The sequence below is a fragment of the Microtus pennsylvanicus genome, chromosome 5 (assembly GCF_037038515.1).
Source record: "Microtus pennsylvanicus isolate mMicPen1 chromosome 5, mMicPen1.hap1, whole genome shotgun sequence".
Classification (NCBI taxonomy): Eukaryota; Metazoa; Chordata; class Mammalia; order Rodentia; family Cricetidae; genus Microtus; species Microtus pennsylvanicus.
Genome location: NC_134583.1, coordinates 59774849 through 59795367, shown reverse-complemented (window position 1 = coordinate 59795367; position 20519 = coordinate 59774849). Strand labels below are relative to the sequence as shown.

At 45.7% G+C, this 20519-nt stretch overlaps 1 protein-coding gene across 2 annotated transcripts; it reads left to right on the top strand.

The window, feature by feature from the left end:
• The first annotated feature begins 425 nt into the window (after nt 1-425).
• Gde1 (glycerophosphodiester phosphodiesterase 1) lies at nt 426-20126 on the top strand. Of its 2 annotated transcripts, none has more exons than XM_075972010.1 (6): nt 426-806; nt 6756-6931; nt 10567-10672; nt 14191-14283; nt 16559-16770; nt 19548-20126. In XM_075972010.1, exons 1-6 carry the CDS (start codon nt 546-548, stop codon nt 19693-19695), a joined length of 996 nt encoding a protein of 331 aa, XP_075828125.1. In that variant the 5' UTR covers nt 426-545; the 3' UTR covers nt 19696-20126. The 2 variants fall into 2 exon arrangements, with proteins under 2 accessions (XP_075828125.1, XP_075828126.1); XM_075972011.1 differs by having other exon boundaries at nt 668-806; nt 6760-6931.
• Nucleotides 20127-20519: the final 393 nt, after the last annotated feature.

The following is a 20519-nucleotide window of genomic DNA, read 5'->3' as shown; positions in this document are numbered from 1 at the left end:
CACTGGACTTTTTTCCCGTGTGACTGTTTCTCTGCTTTTTACTATTTTATTGGCTTTTTGCAGAAGTCCGGGCACAGGCTCTGACACAGAAGAACTCCCGAAACGCCAGCGCCTAAACCAGTGTTTAAGTTGGCACATCTTAAGTAAACAGGCTAAGCGGTCCTGTTCCTTCAAAGTCACCAAGCCTTCAGTTTTCTCGAGGTCAGATACAAGGTCACTAAGGAATCTTGGCAGTCTATCCCTCCTCATTGAGTCTGAAGGTCAGGGCTGAAGTCCTGACTTTACCTCCTGAAACCTTAAGAGGCCTTAGAACCCCGGCCTGGGGCCCGGGCCTGCCCCTGTTGCCATGACAGCGGCTCCGCCCCCAACGCCGGAGCTTCGGGACTCTGATTGGCTGGGAGGCGGGCTCTTTCTCGAGATGGATCCGCCGCCGCCATTGTACAGCGCTGCTCCCAGCGGAGGGTTCCGGCTGTGGCCAGTACTTCGGCGTCTCCGCGTCGCCCGGCAGGTCCGGGGCTCCGGTCCGTGCCGGTGCAGGCGCCGGCATGTGGCTGTGGGAGGACCAGGGAGGCCTCCTGGGCCCTTTCTCCTTCGTGCTGGTGCTGCTGCTGGTGGTGACGCGCAGCCCCTTCAACGCCTGCGTGCTCACCGGCAGCCTCTACATCCTGCTGCGGCTCGTCAGCTTCGAGCCGGTGCCGTCCCGCCGGGCCCTGCAGGTGCTCAAGCCCCGTGGCCACGTGTCCGTCATCGCCCACCGCGGTGGCAGCCATGACGCGCCCGAGAACACGCTGGCGGCCATCCGACAGGTGAGCCCCGCACGCCTTAGGCCTGCTTCGCCTCTGGCCCCTCTCCTCCGCAGCCCGGCCCCGCAGCCCTTCCTATTGCTGCTATTTCTAGAGTTCCGCAGGTACTTGTAGACGTGGTTTGTGCCGGACCCTGGGGTGACAGTCGCGAACCAGGCAAAGCTCCTTTGACACGGCTTCCGTCGGACTTGAGAGAGATAATAGCATACTTTTAAGGGTGGGGGAATGATGCAGTTGTGTAGCAGAAGTAAAGGAGTGGACGGGAAGATTTGCCGCAGAGTAGTCTTCTGTGGACTAGAGATGTGTGGACTGGAACTAAAATTACAAGGAACCTTGGGATCAGTGGGAAGTGTTCTAGGAATTGCTAATGGCAAGTGCAAAGGTCCCGAGGTGAGGCTGATGTTGGAGTGGTAAGGACCACAGCAGGTTTATTTGTGATCCTGGCTTCGAGAAGCAGAACAAAATTCAGCGTGTGGATGAACTAAGACATGAACCATGAACTGGGCCAAATAGGTTCTGAGTAAATGAGTGTTTCAAGACAGGGTTTCTTTGTGTAGCCCTGGCTGTCCTGAAACTCACGCCATCGAGCAGGCTGGCCTTGAACTAAGATCCACCTGCCTCAGCCTCCTGAGTTGTGGTATTAAAGGCTTTTGCCACCACTACCTGGTGAGGCGATATTAGTTCACATTGCTCTTATCATAGGCGTACTTTTTTTTTTTTTTGTCCTCTACTACTTTACTTGGGTACTATCCTTATCTCTCCAAACACACCTTCATGGTTAACACTAGCAGCTGAACTCCTGGTCAATATTTGTCTCCCCTTTCCACAAGGCACCCCAGAGAATTTTGCTGTCTCCCTGCCCTTGTAAGTATTGTTTTTGTGTTAATGACAGCTTGCATGGCAAGAGCATTTCAGTGAATTGCATTCATACGTATTGGCTTTGTATCTATGGATTTAATTGTGGATCAAAAATAGCCATAAAAAAAGTGTGTGGAGTGTTGGCACAGTTTAGCCACTTACATAAAGTTTGCTTTGGGCGTAAGAACTCTGAGAGGTGACTTGAGGGCTGTAGGAGGACATTCCTGGAATATATGCAAATACTACAGCTTTTATTCTTTTTTAGTTTGTTTTATTTTGTTTCTTTTTGAGATGTGGTCTCTGTAGCTTTGGCTGCCTGGGAACTGGCGGTCTTGAACTCACCAAGGTCTCCTGCCTCATCTCCCTAGTGTTGGGAGTAAAGGTGTGAATCACCACACCTGATGTTTTAGACAGCTGTACATCTGGTCTCATATCTTCAAGACAGATTAGTTAGGAAAACTGTGACTCCAACACACACAGCGTCTTCTAAAATAGAAGCTCTCAACTTTCCTAATGCTGTGACCCCTTAATGCAGTTCCTCAAGTTGTGGTGTCCCCAGCCATAAAATTATTTTTGTTGCTATTCTATAACTATAATTTTGCTACTGTTTTGAATTGCAATGTAAATCTCCGTGTTTTCCGATGATCTTAGCAGGCCCCCGTGAAAGTGTCATTTGACCTCCTCCCCAAGGGTCACGGCCCACAGATTGAGAACTGCTGTTCTAGAATAATGCCTCTAATGGGAAGACTTGATGCTCTTTAGCATAGATTAAAATATTTTCCAGGATGTTTGGATGCAGGTTTTCTGTGTTCTTTGTTCATCCTTAGGAACGTGCTCATAATCCAGTACTCTCTACTGAGCACGTGGAGCACCCTAGCGTCAGTCCTAACCTCAGTTTCTCTGTTTGTAAAATGAAAAGAATAATGATATCTATGAAATAGGTGATGTGGAGTCTAGACTAATGCACACAAAGCCTAGTGAATTGCCGTGGGTGAGCTATTTCCTGGGGATCTAAAGACAGCTTGGTACCATCTAGAGTGCCATCCCAGAATAAAGATGAGAAACCTAAATCTGAGGAAGGTACAGTGGAAGGACAGCCTTTGAGTCGGTGGAGGGCGTGTCTATGCACATTGTCAGGAGAAGAGCAAAAACACCGATGGCTGTTGGCTCCAGTTCCGCTTACCTTGATGTAAATTGCCTTAAAGAATACTCAGTTAACTGAGCGCAGAAAGCTCCTAAGTGTTTGCTGAAAGTGTGATGTTTGCCTGGGTTGATCACGTGAAATGAATGAGGAAGCATATGTGTGATGCGAATCCAGTGCTCATCCTGTCGTGTCCTAAGGAAGCAGGGCGGAATTCTCTGTGCCAGTTTGAGGCTTACTTGGTCTACCAAATGAGTTCCAGGATAGGCTCCAAAGCAACAGAGAAACCCTGTCTGAGAGAGAGAGAGAGAGAGAGAGAGAGAGAGAGAGAGAGAGAGAGAGAGAGAGAGAGAGGTGTTTTTTGAATAACCTTTTTAGGGTTTGTAGGGTTTGTGGGTTTGTTTTGATTTGTGAATTTTATTTTTATTTATGCTTTGATTTTAATAAACTACCTAGACAATGGTAAGTGTAGTGCTAATATCTGTAATGACAATCTTCAGGAGGCTGAGGCAGGAGGGTTGTGAGTTCAAGACCATCCCAAACTACATTGTGAGACCCTGTCTCTAAAAATGAAGGGCAGAGTGATAAGTTAGTGTTGGCATGTGTAAGTTGTGGGACCGGATTCCCAGTGCTATGAGAGAGAGAGAGAGAGAGAGAGAGAGAGAGAGAGAGAGAGAGAGAGAGAGAGAGAACAAATTAGTGGCCTTCATTCATGTTAGTGCTCTTGTTAAAATACTGTGTGTCTCACCTTATTTATTTGTGTTGTGGTCAAATAACCGTGGTGAAGAAAAGTACTATTAAATGTCTAGTGCAGCATCAAGAAATGAAGATATTGTTTGTATTATAGTGAAAGAAATGTGTGGTGAACACTGAATTGTGATTTTAGCCCATGTTGATTTGCGGAACATTTCAACTTTAACTTGGGAATGTTGCAACCTTTAGTATTGTAAAGCTTTGTCACCAGCATAGACGGAAGCTTTTCTTAGAATGACTCACTGAGCTTGTGTGTTGTAATAGCTTGTGGGGAATACAGACTCTGAGCTGGGCTCTAAGCTCACCACAGACTTTATTCCCACATCCTCACAACTCTGTGGAGCATGATAGGAATGCCATCTTAACGGGGAAGCTGAGCCTTGATAGATGGTAACTCAGCCTAGATGACACAGCCAGAGATGGAATTAGGACTGAAGGGACTTCATGGTCGCATGAGTGAAACTAAAAGATTGTGTAGACTTATAACTGGAGAATCAGGGTGGAAAATAATATTGAAATAAAGTCGAAACACCTCTAACCTTAAACTTAACTGGTCAATCTGACTATTGCCTTTGTAATGCATGCTCAAAGGGACAGAGTGCGCAAGCATGGTGAATCTGGAGTGCTTGCTGCACTAGCACAGTAGTGCATGTCCTCCATGGCACTTCACCAAGTGCTGAGCACATAAACCCTGTGAGGGGACAACAGGGAGAGTCACTCGTGCCAGCCTTGAGGTCGCTGGTTCTTCTGCAGTAGAGCCACTAATAGTAAAGTTGCAGTGGTTTAGAGTACAGTGATTTTTTGTTAAGGGTTGAGTACTCTGTCTGCCAAAAGAGGGCAGCAGATCCCATTATTGGTTGTGAGCCAACAGTGGCTGCTGGGAATTGAACTAAGGTCCTCTGGAAAAGCAGCCAGTGCTCTTAACCACTGAGCCATATCTCCAGCCCAAATTTCTGAATCTTTGTCTAAAAAGTGGGGATGTGACCAATACTTGATTAATAATGTTTGTTGTAAGAATCAACTGAGCCAACCAGGTGGTGTTGGTGGCGCACGCCTTTAATCCCAGCACTAAGGAGGCAGAGGCAGACAGATCTCTGTGAGTTCGAGGCCAGCCTGGTCTACAGAGCTAGTTCCAGGACAGACTCCAAAGCTACAGAAACCCTGTCTCAAAAAAATAAAACAAGACAGAAAAAAAGAATCAAACAAGTTGTTAGATTTAAAACATAGTAATTCCTGGAAACTAGAAAAGCCTTTAAAAAAGTAACTATTATAACTTTATCATCATGTTTTATCATTTCCTTAGTTATGTCTGTTAGAGCTTTTTGCTTTATACTATGTATGCTTGTAGTGAACCAAAATGAAAAACTGTGATCATAATGAGCATTTCTTGTGTTCGTTGTGATGAGGAAGCCAAGGACGCACACATCAGTGTGTTTCTAAGTTAGTGCTTGTTTTATTAATTAGTTACTTACGTGCAAAACAGAGGACTCTACCACTGAGCTATAGTGGGACCTAAATTCTTTTTAGATAAATTCTAATATACCTTATTAATCTTAACAACTTCTTGGTCAACAGTCAGTGCTACAGACATGATCAAACAGTTGTCCCCTGGTCTTGGTGTTTCTCAGAGATGATGAGGTTAACTCAACACAAGCCTGGTTCGTTTTGTTTATACCAGAGTTGTGAAATAACTGAGTAACGGGAGCACAGGGCAGTGACCAGCTTTCCCATCTAACAGAGTCCATAGACTTGCTGACCACGGCCTGCTTTTAGATAAGCAACTGTTCGTATTATTTTTGATAAATATATCTTATTTCCCCATGTTTCTATGTTTTTAATATGCCTTAGATATTCAAATAAGGACACTGCAGACAGCATTCAAGAGCCCAGCTAGCGAATGAAAAATACTCTTCCCAGAACACTTACTGTAGAACATTTACACAGTAGCTCCCGCCCCATGAAAAAACTACTTGAGGTGACTGTTTTTGTATATTAGATATCCCCCTCAAATGTAATTTATGAAGTATTAAATGTATTAGCAGTTTCTTTAAAATATCAGTGCTTTTTATAAGTTAAGTTTTTATACATTCTTGATAAATTACCTCAACCCTGGCCTTGATAATGGCCTTTTATATTGTATATTATTACTAAGGTTGCCAGACTTGGTAATGGGCTTTGTATCTTGAACATAAACTGGCAACTTAGCTGCCACTGATAGTTAATCTTTTGGTCTTTTTAACTAGTCTGTGACATATCACAATGGTGTGTGTGTGTGTATGTGTGTGTGTGTTTGGATTTTTGGCTTGTCATCCCTGCTAAAATGTTCATCAGCTTGAAACTTAATGAGCAAACATTTGCATGTCTACTTTCAGCTAGCCAATTTAATCTTTGACTTAATTGCCAGGTCTCTTGGAAGTGATGTTTGCAGTGGTTAAGTAAATTGGCTTACAAGATGTTCTAGGCTTCCTGCAACATAGATGATCCCTGTTGAATTTCATTATGGCAACTCACCCTACATTCTAGAGTGAAACAGCTCCCAAAGGCTAAAGCTTATACAACAAAGCTTGTATAGCAAAATAAAGTTTTGGGCAGTCTAAATGCAAGCGAATTATTATACAAAATTTAAAAATGACTATATTTTTTTCCTTACTGCTAAGTATAAGGGACTGGAGAGATGACTCAGTGGTTAAGAGCACTGCCTGCTCTTCCGAAGGTCCTGAGTTCAATTCCCAGCAACCACATGGTGGCTCACAACCATCTGTAATGAGATCTGGTGCCCTCTTGAGGAAGAGACCTGGTCAGTTGTCCTCATCAACTTAGACCATGAAACCCAGTATACGAACAAGTTCAACAGAACCACCGTATACAGGCTGCCCATGCATGCTTCAGCATTGCCAGGGCATAAATTTCATTCAGATTTCAATTCCAGAATCAAAATGTTCAAAGCCACCATGACCCAGAGAAGGCTTGGGGCCAGAAGTCTCCTCTTTCTGCTACTATGGCAGTGGGAAGAGTGAGAGTTGAGACAACATTAACATCAATGGGAAGCAAGTTCATGTGGGGGCTGCCTAGAAGAGGAAAGGGACAAAAACCTGCAAGGCAGCTGTTTGCTTCACCAGCCATGTTGCTTTTCTTTCATGTTTATATATAAGATGCTATCTGTAGCTGTTGACATTAATCTTGTGGATGTTTTTGTTAAGGCAGCTAAGAATGGAGCAACAGGTGTGGAGCTGGACATCGAGTTTACTTCTGACGGAGTTCCTGTCTTGATGCACGATAACACGGTAGATAGGACAACAGACGGGTCTGGCCGACTATGTGATCTGACATTTGAACAAGTTAGAAAACTTAACCCTGCAGCAAATCACAGACTCAGGTGAGTCACTGGCGTCATTGCACAGGCCCTTCAGCCATTGTAGTGGTCACAGGCAGACACTGTCGTCTAAGTATGTCTGTTCCAGAAAAAGTTGTTCATTTAAACTTAATGGGCCTCCCACGTAGTGAGCACACACCAGCAACAACAGAGATGCTGTGTATTCATTTAACCCTTTCCCACTGGGAGGTGTCCGGCCTCTGCAGCGTTCTCAGTGTTGATGCTGTCTGAGTTCTAGTCACTAATTGAGTTATCTCTGCCATCGTTTACATTAGGATCAGAGGCTGGAAGCGATGGCTTGTCAGTCCTCTTACCTTCAGATACACCAACTTATTCCACTGTTAACCAACTCATCAGATCCTTGCAACAAACTTGTAAGGTATCGTAGACTGTAAGGAGTAGAAGTAGCCTCGTAAACTTCCAATGCAACACTGTCCCATCAGTGGTAATACTCTGTTCCCGCATGGTCCAGTACAAAGGTTGGTAAGATCTGGCGTGGTTGATACAACTGAAAAACTGAATTGTTCACTCAAGTATAGATAAATATTTACACTTAAAAACAGTAGGTAGCTACCATACACAAATCTTCCTTACAGACAATTACGGAAAAGTTAAATGATCTACTCAAGAGTCAATGATGAGTTCATATAAGAATCAAGATTAGAGTGAATATCCCAGTTTCAGTTCGAAGAAACATGGACCATACCATATTGTCCCTGGTTGCCCTTCATGTCTCTTAATCCTGTAAAAAAAACTAAAAAATGAGTTTAGATTTCCAACTAGATTATGTCCTCTCGTATCATCTGTATATGCGTGTATGGATACATGCGTGCACACACATGCACACATACGTAATGCATGCACATGTGCACAAATGTATGTTCAGAGCTAGTTTTAGAAGATGTTCCGGAGAGTTCTCTTCTGAATCCTCTGGAAGATAAGCAGCCCACACCAGTCATTACCTTGACTCAGCTTGTCTGACTCCCAGAAACCTTGAGCCCTTCCTTCCTTCCCTCCACCGAGAGCTGGCCACACCCTGATAATTAAAACACCACATGATATGCTTTGAAATTAGGCTGCTTAGATCCCTCCCCTTCTGTCTTTTTAATGTTTCTATTTACGTATTATTCTTTTATGTGTATGGGTGCTTTGCCTGCATGTATATCTCTGTCAAATGCATGTCTGGTGCCTACAGAGGTTAGAAGAGAGTGTTAGTCCCCTAGGACTGGAGTTAAAGATAATTGGGATCTGCTCGTTTAGGTGGTGGGACTCAAACTTGGTTCCTCTGGAAGAATAGTCATTGGCTTTTAATTTCTGAGCCATCTCTCTAGCCCCCTGTCTTCATTGTGATAATAAAAACATGTGCTCGTTTTTAATGTAATGCCAATTCCCTGATCAGTGGCTGGTACTTTTTGAATATCAGTTGTCTGATCCAGTGATGAAGGTCTGTTCCTCTGTAAGATGACTCAGACCTAAAAGAAATTAGAGTCAGCCAAAGCTGCAAGGACTATCAATAACCTGAAGATCCAGAGCCCGCTTTCTGAAATTGCTTTTCGTGTCACCAGGAAGTTTTTGCTCTTCTGCATTTGAGGGGAAGGCTGGCAAATTAGTGACCATTAGGAGGATGTCAGGTTCGAGACGGTTGGCCATCAAGCCTAACAACCCAAGTCCTAGCCTCAGGACCTACATCATGGTGGAAGGAGAGAACGATTTCCAGGAGTTTTTCTCTGACCTCCACATATGTGCCATGGCACGTGTGCCACACTCGCCCTTAAATAGATGTAATAGGCAGGCAGTGGTAGCCACACCTTTAATCCCAACACTTGGGAGGCAGAGGCAGGCAGATTGCTGTAAGTCCAAGGTCAGGCTGGTCTACAGAACAAGTTCCTGGACAGTCAGGGCTACCCAGAGACCCTGTCTCAAAAAAGCAAAATAATTGAATGAATGAATGTAATAGATTTTGGTTGTTTAAGATGTCAGATTTAAAGTTAACACAACAAAAAAAGTGCTTCTGGTCAGTATCCCCATTTGGGATCAGCAAAGAAGGCATAGTATTATAGTGCCATCTTTTTTTAAAAAAAAAAAAGATTTATTTATTATATACAGTGTTCTGCCTACATGTATGCCTTCAGGCCAGAAGAGGGCACCAGATCTCATTATAGATGGTCATAAGCCACCATGTGGTTCCTGGGAATTGAATTCCGGTCCTCTGGAAGAGCAGTCAGTGCTGTTAACCGCTGGGCCATCTCTCCAGCCCTAGAGTAGCATCTTAATATCTTTACATAACTACTTTAAGAGGTTTTTGATGTTTTTTTTTTTGTGCGTGTGTGTGTGTATGAGTGATATGCAATGGGCGTCTGTGCACCATGCACGTACAGTGCTTAAGGAGTCTAGAAGAGGACAGCAGATCCTCCTGAATTGGAGTTACAGACAGTTGTGACCTGCCGTGTGATTGTTGGGAGCAAGGAATCAAGCCGTGGTCCACTGGAAGAGCAGCCAGTGCTCTTTAACCACTGAGGCATCTCTCTAGCCCCACATAACTACTCTTAGTTCCACAATTACAATGGATAGTTTTCCCAATGATTGACTCCAAATAAAGTACTTGGCTTAGATTAGAACTGTGTGTCAGGAAAAATAGGCGTTTTGACTCTAGCTAGTTAGGTATAGTGGTGCCTGTGCCTGTAATCTACTACTTAGCAAGAAGGTCAGAAGTTCCAGTCAGCCTGGGCTACATAGTAAGACCTTATCTTAGCAAAACAAAATAAGAGGGCAGGGTGTCAAGAGAGCAGCAAGCTTAGGGTTCCCTCCCCCTCTCTTCGTGGAGTGGACATCAGCCCAAATGGCTGGTGGAATTGCCTGTAACATGTAAATTATCCCGTGGGCCTTTTCAAGCCAAGATCTGATAGTAATAGGTTGGAGTGGGCACAGATTAAACCATGTAGAGTGAAGCTTCATTATGAGAGGAAGCTGATTTGTTGAGTATCAGCCCCTTAAGCTTCATTTTCTTTCTTTTTTTTTGTTTAAAAATTCAAACATTTTATTTTTTTGCTTTATAAATAATACCATTCAAAATTTCCACCTCCTCCCCTTCTCCCATTTCTTCCCTGCTCCTCCATTCTCCCCCTCCTCTCCCTCCAGTCCTAAGAGAGGGCAGTGTACCCTGCCCTGTGGGAAGTCCAAGGCCCTCTCCACTCCATCCAGGTCTAGGAAGGTGAGCATCCAAACAGACTAGGATCCCAAAAAGCCAGTACCTGCAGGAGAATCAAATCCTAGTGCCATTATCATTGGCTTCTCAGTCAGCCCCCATTGTCAACCACATTCAGAGAGTCCGATTTGATCACATGCTCGTTCAGTCCCTGGTCCAGCTGGCCTTGGTGAGCTCCCAAGCTTCATTTTCTTTAGCAGAATATATTTTCTCAACCTTTCTAATGCTGTGACCCTTTAATACAATTCCTCATGTTGTGGTGACCACTAACCATAAAATTATTTTTATTGCTACTTCGGAACTGTAATTTTGCTCCTGTTATCTATTAAAATGTGAATATCTGTGTTTTTAGATGATCTTAGGACCAATAACCAATGAACCTTGCTCTTTTTCTGTACTTCTGCTGTGAGCTATTCTTTATCTTCTCTTACAGAAATGAGTTCCCTGACGAAAAGATCCCTACCCTGAAGGAAGCCGTTACAGAGTGCCTCAACCACAACCTCACAATCTTCTTTGATGTCAAAGGCCATGCAGATATGGTACAGTTCATTCCATGGACTTTGCTTTTTTTTTTTTAATTTTTTTTATTGATAAAAGAAGAATAAAGAAAACAAAAAAACAAATTTCCACCTCCTCCCAGCCTCCCATTTCCCTCCCCCTCCTCCCACTCTTCTCCCCCTCCTCCCATTCTTCTCCCCCTCCTCCCACCCCTCTCCCCTTTCCCCCACTCCTCTCCCCCTCCCTCTCCAGTCCAAAGAGCAGTCAGGGTTCCCTGCCCTGTGGTAAGTCCTAGGTCCTCCCCCCTCCGTCCATATCTAGGAAGGTGAACATCCAAACTGGCTAGGCTCCCACCAAGCCAGCAGATTGCGTAGGATCAAAACTGCGTGCCATTGTCCTTGGCGTCTCATCAGCCCTCATTGTTCGTCATGTTCAGAGAGTCCAGTTTTATCCCATGCTTTTTTGGTAACAGTCCAGCTGGCCTTGGTGAGCTCCCAGTAGATCAGCTCCACTGTCTCAGTGGGTGGGTGCACCCCTCGTGGTCCCGACTTCTTTGCTCATGTTCTCCCTCCTGCTCCTCATTGGGACCTTGGGAGCTCAGTCCATTGCTCCAGTGTGGGTCTCTGTCTCTATCTCCATCCATCGCCAGATGAAAGTTCCCAACGCTGGTTCTCCTGGGACCGAGAGATCAGGCCTCCGTGCTGGTTGGGCAGCTCGCAAACAAAGCGCTTACCCTGCAGAAGAGGGCACCAGATCTCATTATAGATGGCTGTGAGTCATCATGTGGTTTCTGAGGATTGAACTCAGGACCTCTCGCTGGAATCTCTAGACAGCATAGTTTTCGGAGCTCCGGTTTCCTCGGTGAAACATTCACTGCCTCTGCTCCATATCTGATGCAGACTTGATTCTGCGAGGGTTCCCACTTGTGTCTCCAGAGAGCAGCGGCCACAGGTCTCTCACACACAACGGATCTCCAAGCCTGATAGCTGAGAACTCTGGACTTTGCTTTTTTGAAGTAATGTCTTATGTAAGGCTTATCATTTTCAAAGCTAACCATGTATTTTCTGGTTTATTCCTTTTTTAATGTTATATTATACTTACTTAATGGAAGTATAAAATGCAGTTCATATTTTACATTTTGAAAATGCTTTCCTTTTATGGAGCCTTCTGCAAGTCTTCCAACCGCACAGTGTCAGTGTCAGGTTATACAGAACACATTCCCAAAAGACATGCTGTAAACAGTAAAGGGCACCTCTGCAGTAGACCACTCCCTGCACAAAAGTTGAGGGCTCTGTCTCACAGGCTGAGGATGCTGGACAGGGACCTGTACTGTCTTAAAGGAACTGCTGTACTCGGAGCTCCTGGCAGCTCACGGGACAGGCATGCCCCTCGGGCAAGTGCCATCACTGCATACAGTGCTGTTACTCAGTGAGTTGAACATCTGTTCTTTTCTCAGAAGATTGCTGCATTTTCTTCAAATGTATATGAAATTCCTAAAAACAAAAATTTACAACATGTGCTGTGTCCACAAAGGCACATTGCATTGGAAACTACTGATAAAACACAGTTCTGATGTCATTGTCTAATAACCAGCTTTTGTGAGTATTTGTCCTGTAGTCCCAGTTATTAGTGCCCATCACTGGAGAATTCTTTGTTTTTTAAATTTATTTATTTATTAAGTATACAGTGTTCTGTCAGAAGAGGACACCAGATCCCATTATAGATGGTTGTGAACCACCATGTGGTTGCTGGGAATTGAACTCAGGACCTCTGGAAGAGCAGCCAGTGCTCCTAACCTCTGAGATATCTCTCCATCCCCTATATTATTTTTTTAAATTTTTTAAATTTTTTAATTTTTATTGAGCTCTACATTTTTCTCTGCTCCCCTCCCTGCCTCTCCCTTTCCCTTCAACTCTCTCCCAAGGTCCCCATGCTCCCAATTTACTCAGGATATCTTGTCTTTTTCTACTTCCCCACTGGAGAATAATCCCAGGAAATAATTTAAAGCAATTATTAGAACTAGAAGTATGAATGTAAGTGTACACTTGAATTTTATTAAAGTAAACTTCCATTTTTAAGGAAAGAGGAGAATGTTTGTAACTATTATTCCAATAAATTGATGGTTATAAGTATAAAAATACTTAGGTTTTCCTGCCAGCCAGAATTCCTGAAGAACCTATTCTACTTCAATAGGCCAGACTTGAGGATTTTATAGGTCACATCACAGGAGGAAGGAACACTGAAGAAGTCTAACATGGGGGTCAAGTGAATCTCTAAATATTTATTTGTATATTTGGTGCCCAGGATTGAACACAGAGCTCACACATGCTAAACATGTGCCTACCACCCAGCTGTGCCCACAGTGGCAACACACGTGTCTTTAGTGAGCACCTCAGGCTTTGTTGCTGATGTTGTCTCTGTTGGGAGCCCTGACAGGTCCCACATTTCACCCAGAATGTTGTTCTTCCTGTCTGGTTTTGTTTGTTTGTTTGTTTTAATGTGGTGGGGGGGAGGATTAAAAAGAAGCTGTTTAAAACCCTTCAGCCCCTTGTTTCCAGATGGCACTTACAGTATTCAGCCAAGGTTGGTAGAACACAGCGATCTCATTGACCAAGACGGTAGTGCAGGGGCAGGGTGTTGGCGAGAAACCTGACTTAGTAGAGCCCTGAACGAAGGGCACAGGCTTTGGATCTGACAGACCCTGGCTGAGCTGTGCATTTGCTACAGGGTAAACTCGACATGCATCACCTTCCTTGTGGATAATGGGAATAATGGAATGACCATATAGGGTTATGAGAAGTTACCTTCTCTCCCAGTTCATTAGTGTAACTTCTGTGCTCCCCTCTACTTTGGGGGAGTGTGTGTCATGTTCCAGAATCAGCAGTGTTCAACAGTGGTGATGTCTGTGGTGTCTGGTGACTCTTACTGTGTTAGCTGCTACTGACATTCATTTAGAAGGTTAGAGATGTTTGGAATCTCTGTTACCTCCCCCTTGTCTATTAGCTGGGCTGCTGTAGAAAGAGACTTGGGTTCCACTTGGGGAGAGTTGAGAGACTTCCAGCTCTTTCCCATTCCCCTCACCCCCATTGCTTCCCTTGCATTCTCCATGGTGGATGGTGGATCTCTTAGTCCTCTGTCCTGAGCAAATCACCCTCTGGAGTTTCGGCTGGGAGCCTCAGGCATCTCCTAGGCTAGGTAGACTGAGGGCATGAAAGAACTCTTCCTTTCTAGTGATAAATCAGAGTCAGAGGAAGGGCGTTTGCAGTTTTGCTTCTAGCTTCCTCTGGCCTATATGACTGCCATGCTGCCCCAAAGTGGGTTCTTGGTGAACCTTTTAATGGGTTGGTAATACAGCAGTACCTGGCTGCTTTCTTCTACTGCCGTGGATTTAAAATGTACCTCGGTGTCAGTGAAGGTGGCCACTGCTTCCAGTATCTCCATATGCACTATTGGCACATATCTGATTCAGTGTCTAGCATATGCACTCACCATGCAATAGCTGCTTGCTGGCACAATGGTGTTTTGGTAGATTTTAACTACATGAATCTCTATTATACAGGCTTCTGCTGCTCTAAAGAATATCTACATGGAATTTCCACAGCTGTACAATAACAGTATGGTCTGCTCATTCTTGCCGGAAGTCATCTATAAGGTAAGTCTGACTTTTCTTGGTATGTCACAGTAGGTTAGTTGCTGGATGTAATAGCAGTGGGCTCTGCGAGTATAAGGTAGATGCCTGTCACACTGGTCTGAATGCAGCCACAGTCGAGAGGCTCTTTGTTAGGGCAGGGGAGTCTCTCAAGGTTCTCGCTTGCTGCTCACAGCCCTTTTCAGAACATCTTCTCTTAGGTAAGCACATTGCAAGCTCATTCATGTCACCTCGGTAAACATCGTCAAAAGGAACACGAGTCCACAGCCCTACTTCTGAAGTAACAGTAAATATGCCTTAAAAACAACTCTTGCCATGGGATACACTCATAATCCCAGCACTTGGACGAGACAGGAGGATTTGAGTTTGAGGTCTGCCTGGGCTGTATAATGAAACCCTGTCTCGAACAACAACAAAACCCTCTTCTTAGTGTTTCAGGTGCACATAAAAATGGTTACTACACGAATCCCCTGTAGCCATGATCTTGCTTGTTTCCTCTGCCCCATTGATCTTCCCCAGTAAGCCCTTGCTTACTGTCATCAAAGATTATAAAAACAAAAATATTTATGTCTGAGGAGTTCCATGAATGCCTTTAATTTTTTTCAAATAAGAATTGGTTATTTATAGTTTAAAAAAATTCATTTGCATCAATACCCAATATCTTTCCCCCCCATGTGTTCATTGGAGAAACCAGATGCTTATATCTGAATATGCACATGTGTGCATGTGAGCATGTGTGCAGTGTACGCATGTGTGTGTGTACTGCTAGGGTCTCATGCTCTGCCACTGAGCTATGTTCCTAGTCCTGACATTATCCATGTCTGGATCTGGTGGTTGTACACTCATGAGATTTTACAGACTCTCCCCCACTTTGCTTCCTGTAAACTGGTAAAGTAAGCTAAGAACTCATTTAGTTAGGATTGATTGTTCTCAGCAAGGTCATGTCCTAATGGGAGGTGTGTGCCCATCAGGAGACACACTTCATCTCTTGGGCTGTGGCAGCTTTGTCATGGATTCTTGGTGTCATTGGCCAGGTCTGTCAGTTTACTAGGAAGGTATAAAATGTTAATATTTTATCCAGAATCTAGACTTCATCTATAAATGAGATTCCTGATCTATCATTTAGTTCTCCTATAAAAAGGTAATTACTTAGTCTTTCTCTTTATTTGCTATCTTACAAAGTAATGAGTTCTGTGGCATCCTTCCACAATGGTCACCAGAGTATACATTGAAAATGTTTGCAGGGGGACCGTGCCTGCCAGTCCAGACCTTCACAGGATGAAGTCATAGGGCTGACAGACACATGGATTCAAGCTTTCCAGGCTTACTTGGTCACAGAGGCCTTGGAGTGTGTAATGTTCTCCTGTGGAGCTGAGAGCACAGCCTGTGGTACCTCCTCCCAGGCTGCCCCATTCCTGCTCTGCCCTCTCTCTCATCCCCTCACAGCCCCTCTTCTTCCCTTCTCCATCCCTTCCCCTCCCCAGAGCTCTTCAGTCTTACCATGAACAGGGTTGAAATTAACCAGTCCATCTTGAAATGCTTGTGCCTCCATCCTCATTGAGTTCTGAATTTAAAATTGTTCTTCAATTAATTCAACTAGAAGTTTATTTTCATGGCATTATTAAAATTGACCCTAAAAGTTGGGCTTGGTGGTGTGCATCTGTAACTCCAGCATTTGGGAGCCTGAGGTAGGAGGATTGGTGCAATTGGCCAGCCTGAGCTACAGAAGACCCTGTCTCAGCCGGGCGGTGGTGGCGCACACCTTTAACCCCAGCACTTGGGAGGCAGAGGCAGGCGGATCTCTGGGAGTTCAAGACCAGCCTGGTCTACAAGAGCTAGTTCCAGGACAGGCTCCAAAGTCCAGAGAAACCCTGTCGCGGAAAAAAAAAAGAAGATCCTGTCTCCAAAAACCCAGACAAGCAAACAAATAAACCTTCACCCTGCAGTTGACATTTTCTCTCTCACTTCTCTGTGTGTTTCTACTGAACCTGGGGCCTCCTGTGCGGCCACTCTGCTGCTGCGCTCCGCAGCCCAGTGCTCTCACGTTGATAGGAGCGCAGTTCCTGTAGAGCTGTGAGAAGGAGGCCTCGATTGCGCTGCATATTGAATACCTACATCTGCGCTGTTTTCTCAAAGGGTTTGTGAGAGATGACGTACTTAATAGCCACGGGGCTAGGCACCATGGCCTTCTCATCAAAAGGATATTTGGCAAATCTAAAATACTGAGAAACTGTAGACTTATGAGATAATCATTTTATTTTCCAAAATTCCTTTTCAGATGAGACAAATGGATCAGAAAGTCGTAACAGCCCTAACTCACAGGCCTTGGAGCCTGAGCCATACTGGAGATGGGAAGCCTCGCTACAGTGCCTTTTGGAAGCAGTCCATATTTGTGGTGTTGGACATCTTGCTGGACTGGAGCATGCACAATGTCTTGTGGTACCTTTGTGGAATTTCAGCCTTCCTCATGCAGAAGGATTTTGTCTCCCCGTAAGTTGGAAGTTGTCTCTTGGCCTCACATGTCCTGAGTGCTCCTTCTAGGAAGGAGGGGTTAGAGCAATGGGCAGACTGGGTTGTTTGTGACTCAGTGCCTGTGCCTGGTAGGTTAGAGTGCTGTCAGGTGTTGGAAGAGTGTGGGAAGATGCCAGGCGTAGTTCCCTGGTTCAGAGCAGGCCGATTAGATATTCTCAATGTTACAGTTTTATTTGTTTGGTTTTTTGCTTGTATATGTGGTGTTCGTATGTGCTTGTGTGTGCCTGAAGCTCACTGATGCAGCTGGTCAGCTAGCCAGCTTCTCCTCGGGGTTATCTCCACCTCCTGAGCACTGAGATTACAGGTGGGCTGTCATGTCTCCCAGCTTTTATGTGGGTGCTGGGACCCAACTCAAGTCTTCATGCTTGCATGACAAGCACTTTTTAAAAATTATTTTAAAACAATAAATTAGAATTTTCTATAGCACATCAACTGTGTAATACATCTGTAAGTTCTTGATGTGTCTGTCACTATGTGTGGCAGAGCTGACACATCACCGCTCACCTCATCCACTCCCTTCTTGTTTTGTTGTGGGGGCTTTGCATGGCAAGCACTGCAATGAGCCGTCTCTCCAGCCCAGTTTTTAGAACATTTAAACAAAACAGAAGTGATGGTGAGAGTGCATTGCTCATGACCGGCTCCCTTTGAGAACTCAACAGGGGCAGGGCTTAGCCTCACAGCTTCCGTCCCCCCCTCTGCTCATCTCCCGCAGACTCTGACCTGCTGACATCTCATGCGTTCAACCCGGCAGCCGTTTGGTTACTGCCAGCAGTGCTGCCAGGTGCTGCATAAGGAAGCTGAGGTGCAGTGGTGGAGTCATGCTCTCTGCCTGGAAAGCATGCTCATGTTCGGTAGGTCAGTGTCCAACAGGGCAGGGATGCCGACCCAGTGGTAGGTCCAGTAAATATAAAACCACAGCTGAGGCTGGGAAGATGGCTCAGTGGGTAAAGTGCTTCTTGTAGAAGCCCTGGCACCTGACGTCAGATCCATAGCACCCATGTAAAAGCTAGTACAGTGGCATGTACCTGTACCCCAGTGCTCAGGGACCACACCAGCAGATTCTGGGGACCAATCTAGCTGGAGCTCCAAGCTCCAGGTTCATTGATAAACCCTGTCTCAAATAAGATGGAGAACAGTAGCAGAAGACAAGAGGCGACAACAGCTTCGAGGCCAGTAGTTCATAGACATTATATTCTGACCTAGTCTGGACGGGGTGGGTGGGGACCCCAGAGGAGGAATGGGATGGTAATTGTTACCCTGGTGCCATAGGCCTGAAATCCCAGAAATCCTGGAGGCCAAAGCGGGAGGATTGCAAGCTCAAGGCCAGCCTGGGCTACAGTGAGAACTTGTCTGAAAAGAAAATGGATAAGAGGGCTGGTGATCCAGTTGAGTGATGAGTGCCTCCCACATGCCTAGGCTCAGCTTTGAACCCTAGCTTCTCCATGTCACTTGTTAAAGCAAGTTCAGCCCCGCTGCTGTCGGGGAGGGCCAGAACTGTGGGACCATGTGAGGAGGTGGGCATGGTGGAGGGGGAGAGGCTCACACTTGTATCCCTGGCTTTACCAAGGATGCCTTACTTGGCTTCTTCATTGAAGGTGTTGTCTCAGCTGCACACCAGGGTAGCTCATTCATCTTGAGAAATACCCAGTTCTGGTGTTTGGACTGTGGGCCTTTTGTCTGCCTGGAAGTCCCTGAGTCATCTTGGGCCTATGAATCTGAGAGAATGTGACTGTCCCAGGCTTGCTGTTTGAATGTGTGTGTCTGATTTGTATCTCAGCAACTGCTTTTCATTGCAACCTTTGCTGTAACCTGGGAACGGGGACATGGGAGAAGGTTAGTACACTCTCAGGAATTCTGTTAACCAAGATGCAGGCAGGACTCCGGGAGTGAACTAAGTTCTGCCTGTGAGTTGAAGAAAGGGAGAAAGGGAAAGCTTAGGGTGCTGCTGCTTACCCTGAGGTACAGAGTGGAGAAGGGAAACGCTCATGAAGTACCATGTGGAGGGGCTTGTTCTCTTGGTGAACTGGAGTCGGGCTTCGGCAATACGGAAGGAAACAGGCAGTGTGGTGTAAGAGGAAAGAGACAGGTCAGGCCCAGTGTTAAGGACATTGGTGACTGAAGTGTTTGAAGCTGGGATGGTGTAAAGGAAGTGCACAGTGTGCTGGGTTCCTCACACTCTCCCCACTCTGTTAGGAGCACAGAGCATGCCGGGTTCCCAGCATCCATTGACTCTATTAGGAGCACAGGGCATGCCGGGTTCCCAGCATCCATTGACTCTATTAGGAGCACAGGGCATGCCGGTTCCCAGCATCCATTGACTGTATTAGGAGCACAGGGCATGCCGGGTTCCCAGCATCCATTGACTCTATTAGGAGCACAGGGCATGCCGGGTTCCCAGCATCCATTGACTCTATTAGGAGCACAGGGCATGCCGGGTTCCCAGCATCCATTGACTGTATTAGGAGCACAGGGCATGCTGGGTTCCCAGCATCCATTGACTGTATTAGGAGCACAGGGCATGCCGGGTTCCCAGCATCCATTGACTGTATTAGGAGCACAGGGCATGCTGGGTTCCCAGCATCCATTGACTGTATTAGGAGCACAGGGCATGCCGGTTTCTCAGTCTTCTGCAGTAGGAGGGCATCTGGAGGCTCTCTGGGAACTGCTGATACTCATATGCTCAATTCCAGGGACAACTGCTCGTTCTAATACAATTGCTATTTCCCTTTCTCCAGGGACTATTTGAAGAAGTGGTCGGCTAAAGGAATCCAGGTTGTTAGTTGGACGGTCAACACCTTTGATGAAAAGAAGTACTACGAGTCCCATCTTGGGTCCAGCTACATCACTGACAGCATGCTAGAAGACTGTACACCTCACTTCTAGATTCCCTGGGAGGAAATACCATAGCAAAACTGCCTGGAGGCCTCTCGCAGAGACACAAGCCCTGGGGCTCCTGGGGCTCACACTAGCAATAGTTGTATTTCCACCCCACAAGCTGAAACTAGGTGTGGCCACCATGCTCCCGGGAAGGCTCGACACTGTTGCGCTTGAATCTGGATCTGCGCAAAGGCAGGATGGTCCTGCCCCAAACCCGCTGAAGTTACAGAGCCATGAGGATGAGGATGAGCAGAGTGGGTCCTGCAGTTAGGACACAGGCATCAATGCATGGGGCTTGCACGATCACTCCGAGTTGACATTTTAAAACTTGCCATACTTCAGTAATTCATTTATTTCCAATATTGTCGTCAGCTCTGTTAACGGCGACCTGTAGGTGTCAAACTTGTGACCATACTAATAAAATCATTGAAAGGTGAGCAGAGTGCAAATTGTGTACCAAGCCTTCGGTCCTAAAATGTTGGGGTTTCGGGGGGGAGGCTGCTTTGTGCAAGCTGGAGGCCTCACCTGCTTTAGTCACAGTGCAGAGGAAGCCAGGAGCACCCCAAGGAATTATTGGTGACTTGTCAGCATAAGCACTTCTGACCACCAGGGGGCAGAGCGGCGGCTTGCTTGGGATCTCAAGCACACACTGCCTCTTAAACAAATGGAGCTGGAGGGTGCTCCTAAGGAGCCCGACTGCTCTTCATTTCACAGCTGGGGAAGCACAGACCACTGGGCAGGGAGCGCAGTCTCAAAACAGCGGGGACCGTGCTCAGGGGAACTACTCTTCCTTTTTCTCTAGTCATTAGACTAGGAACTAAATGAGGCAT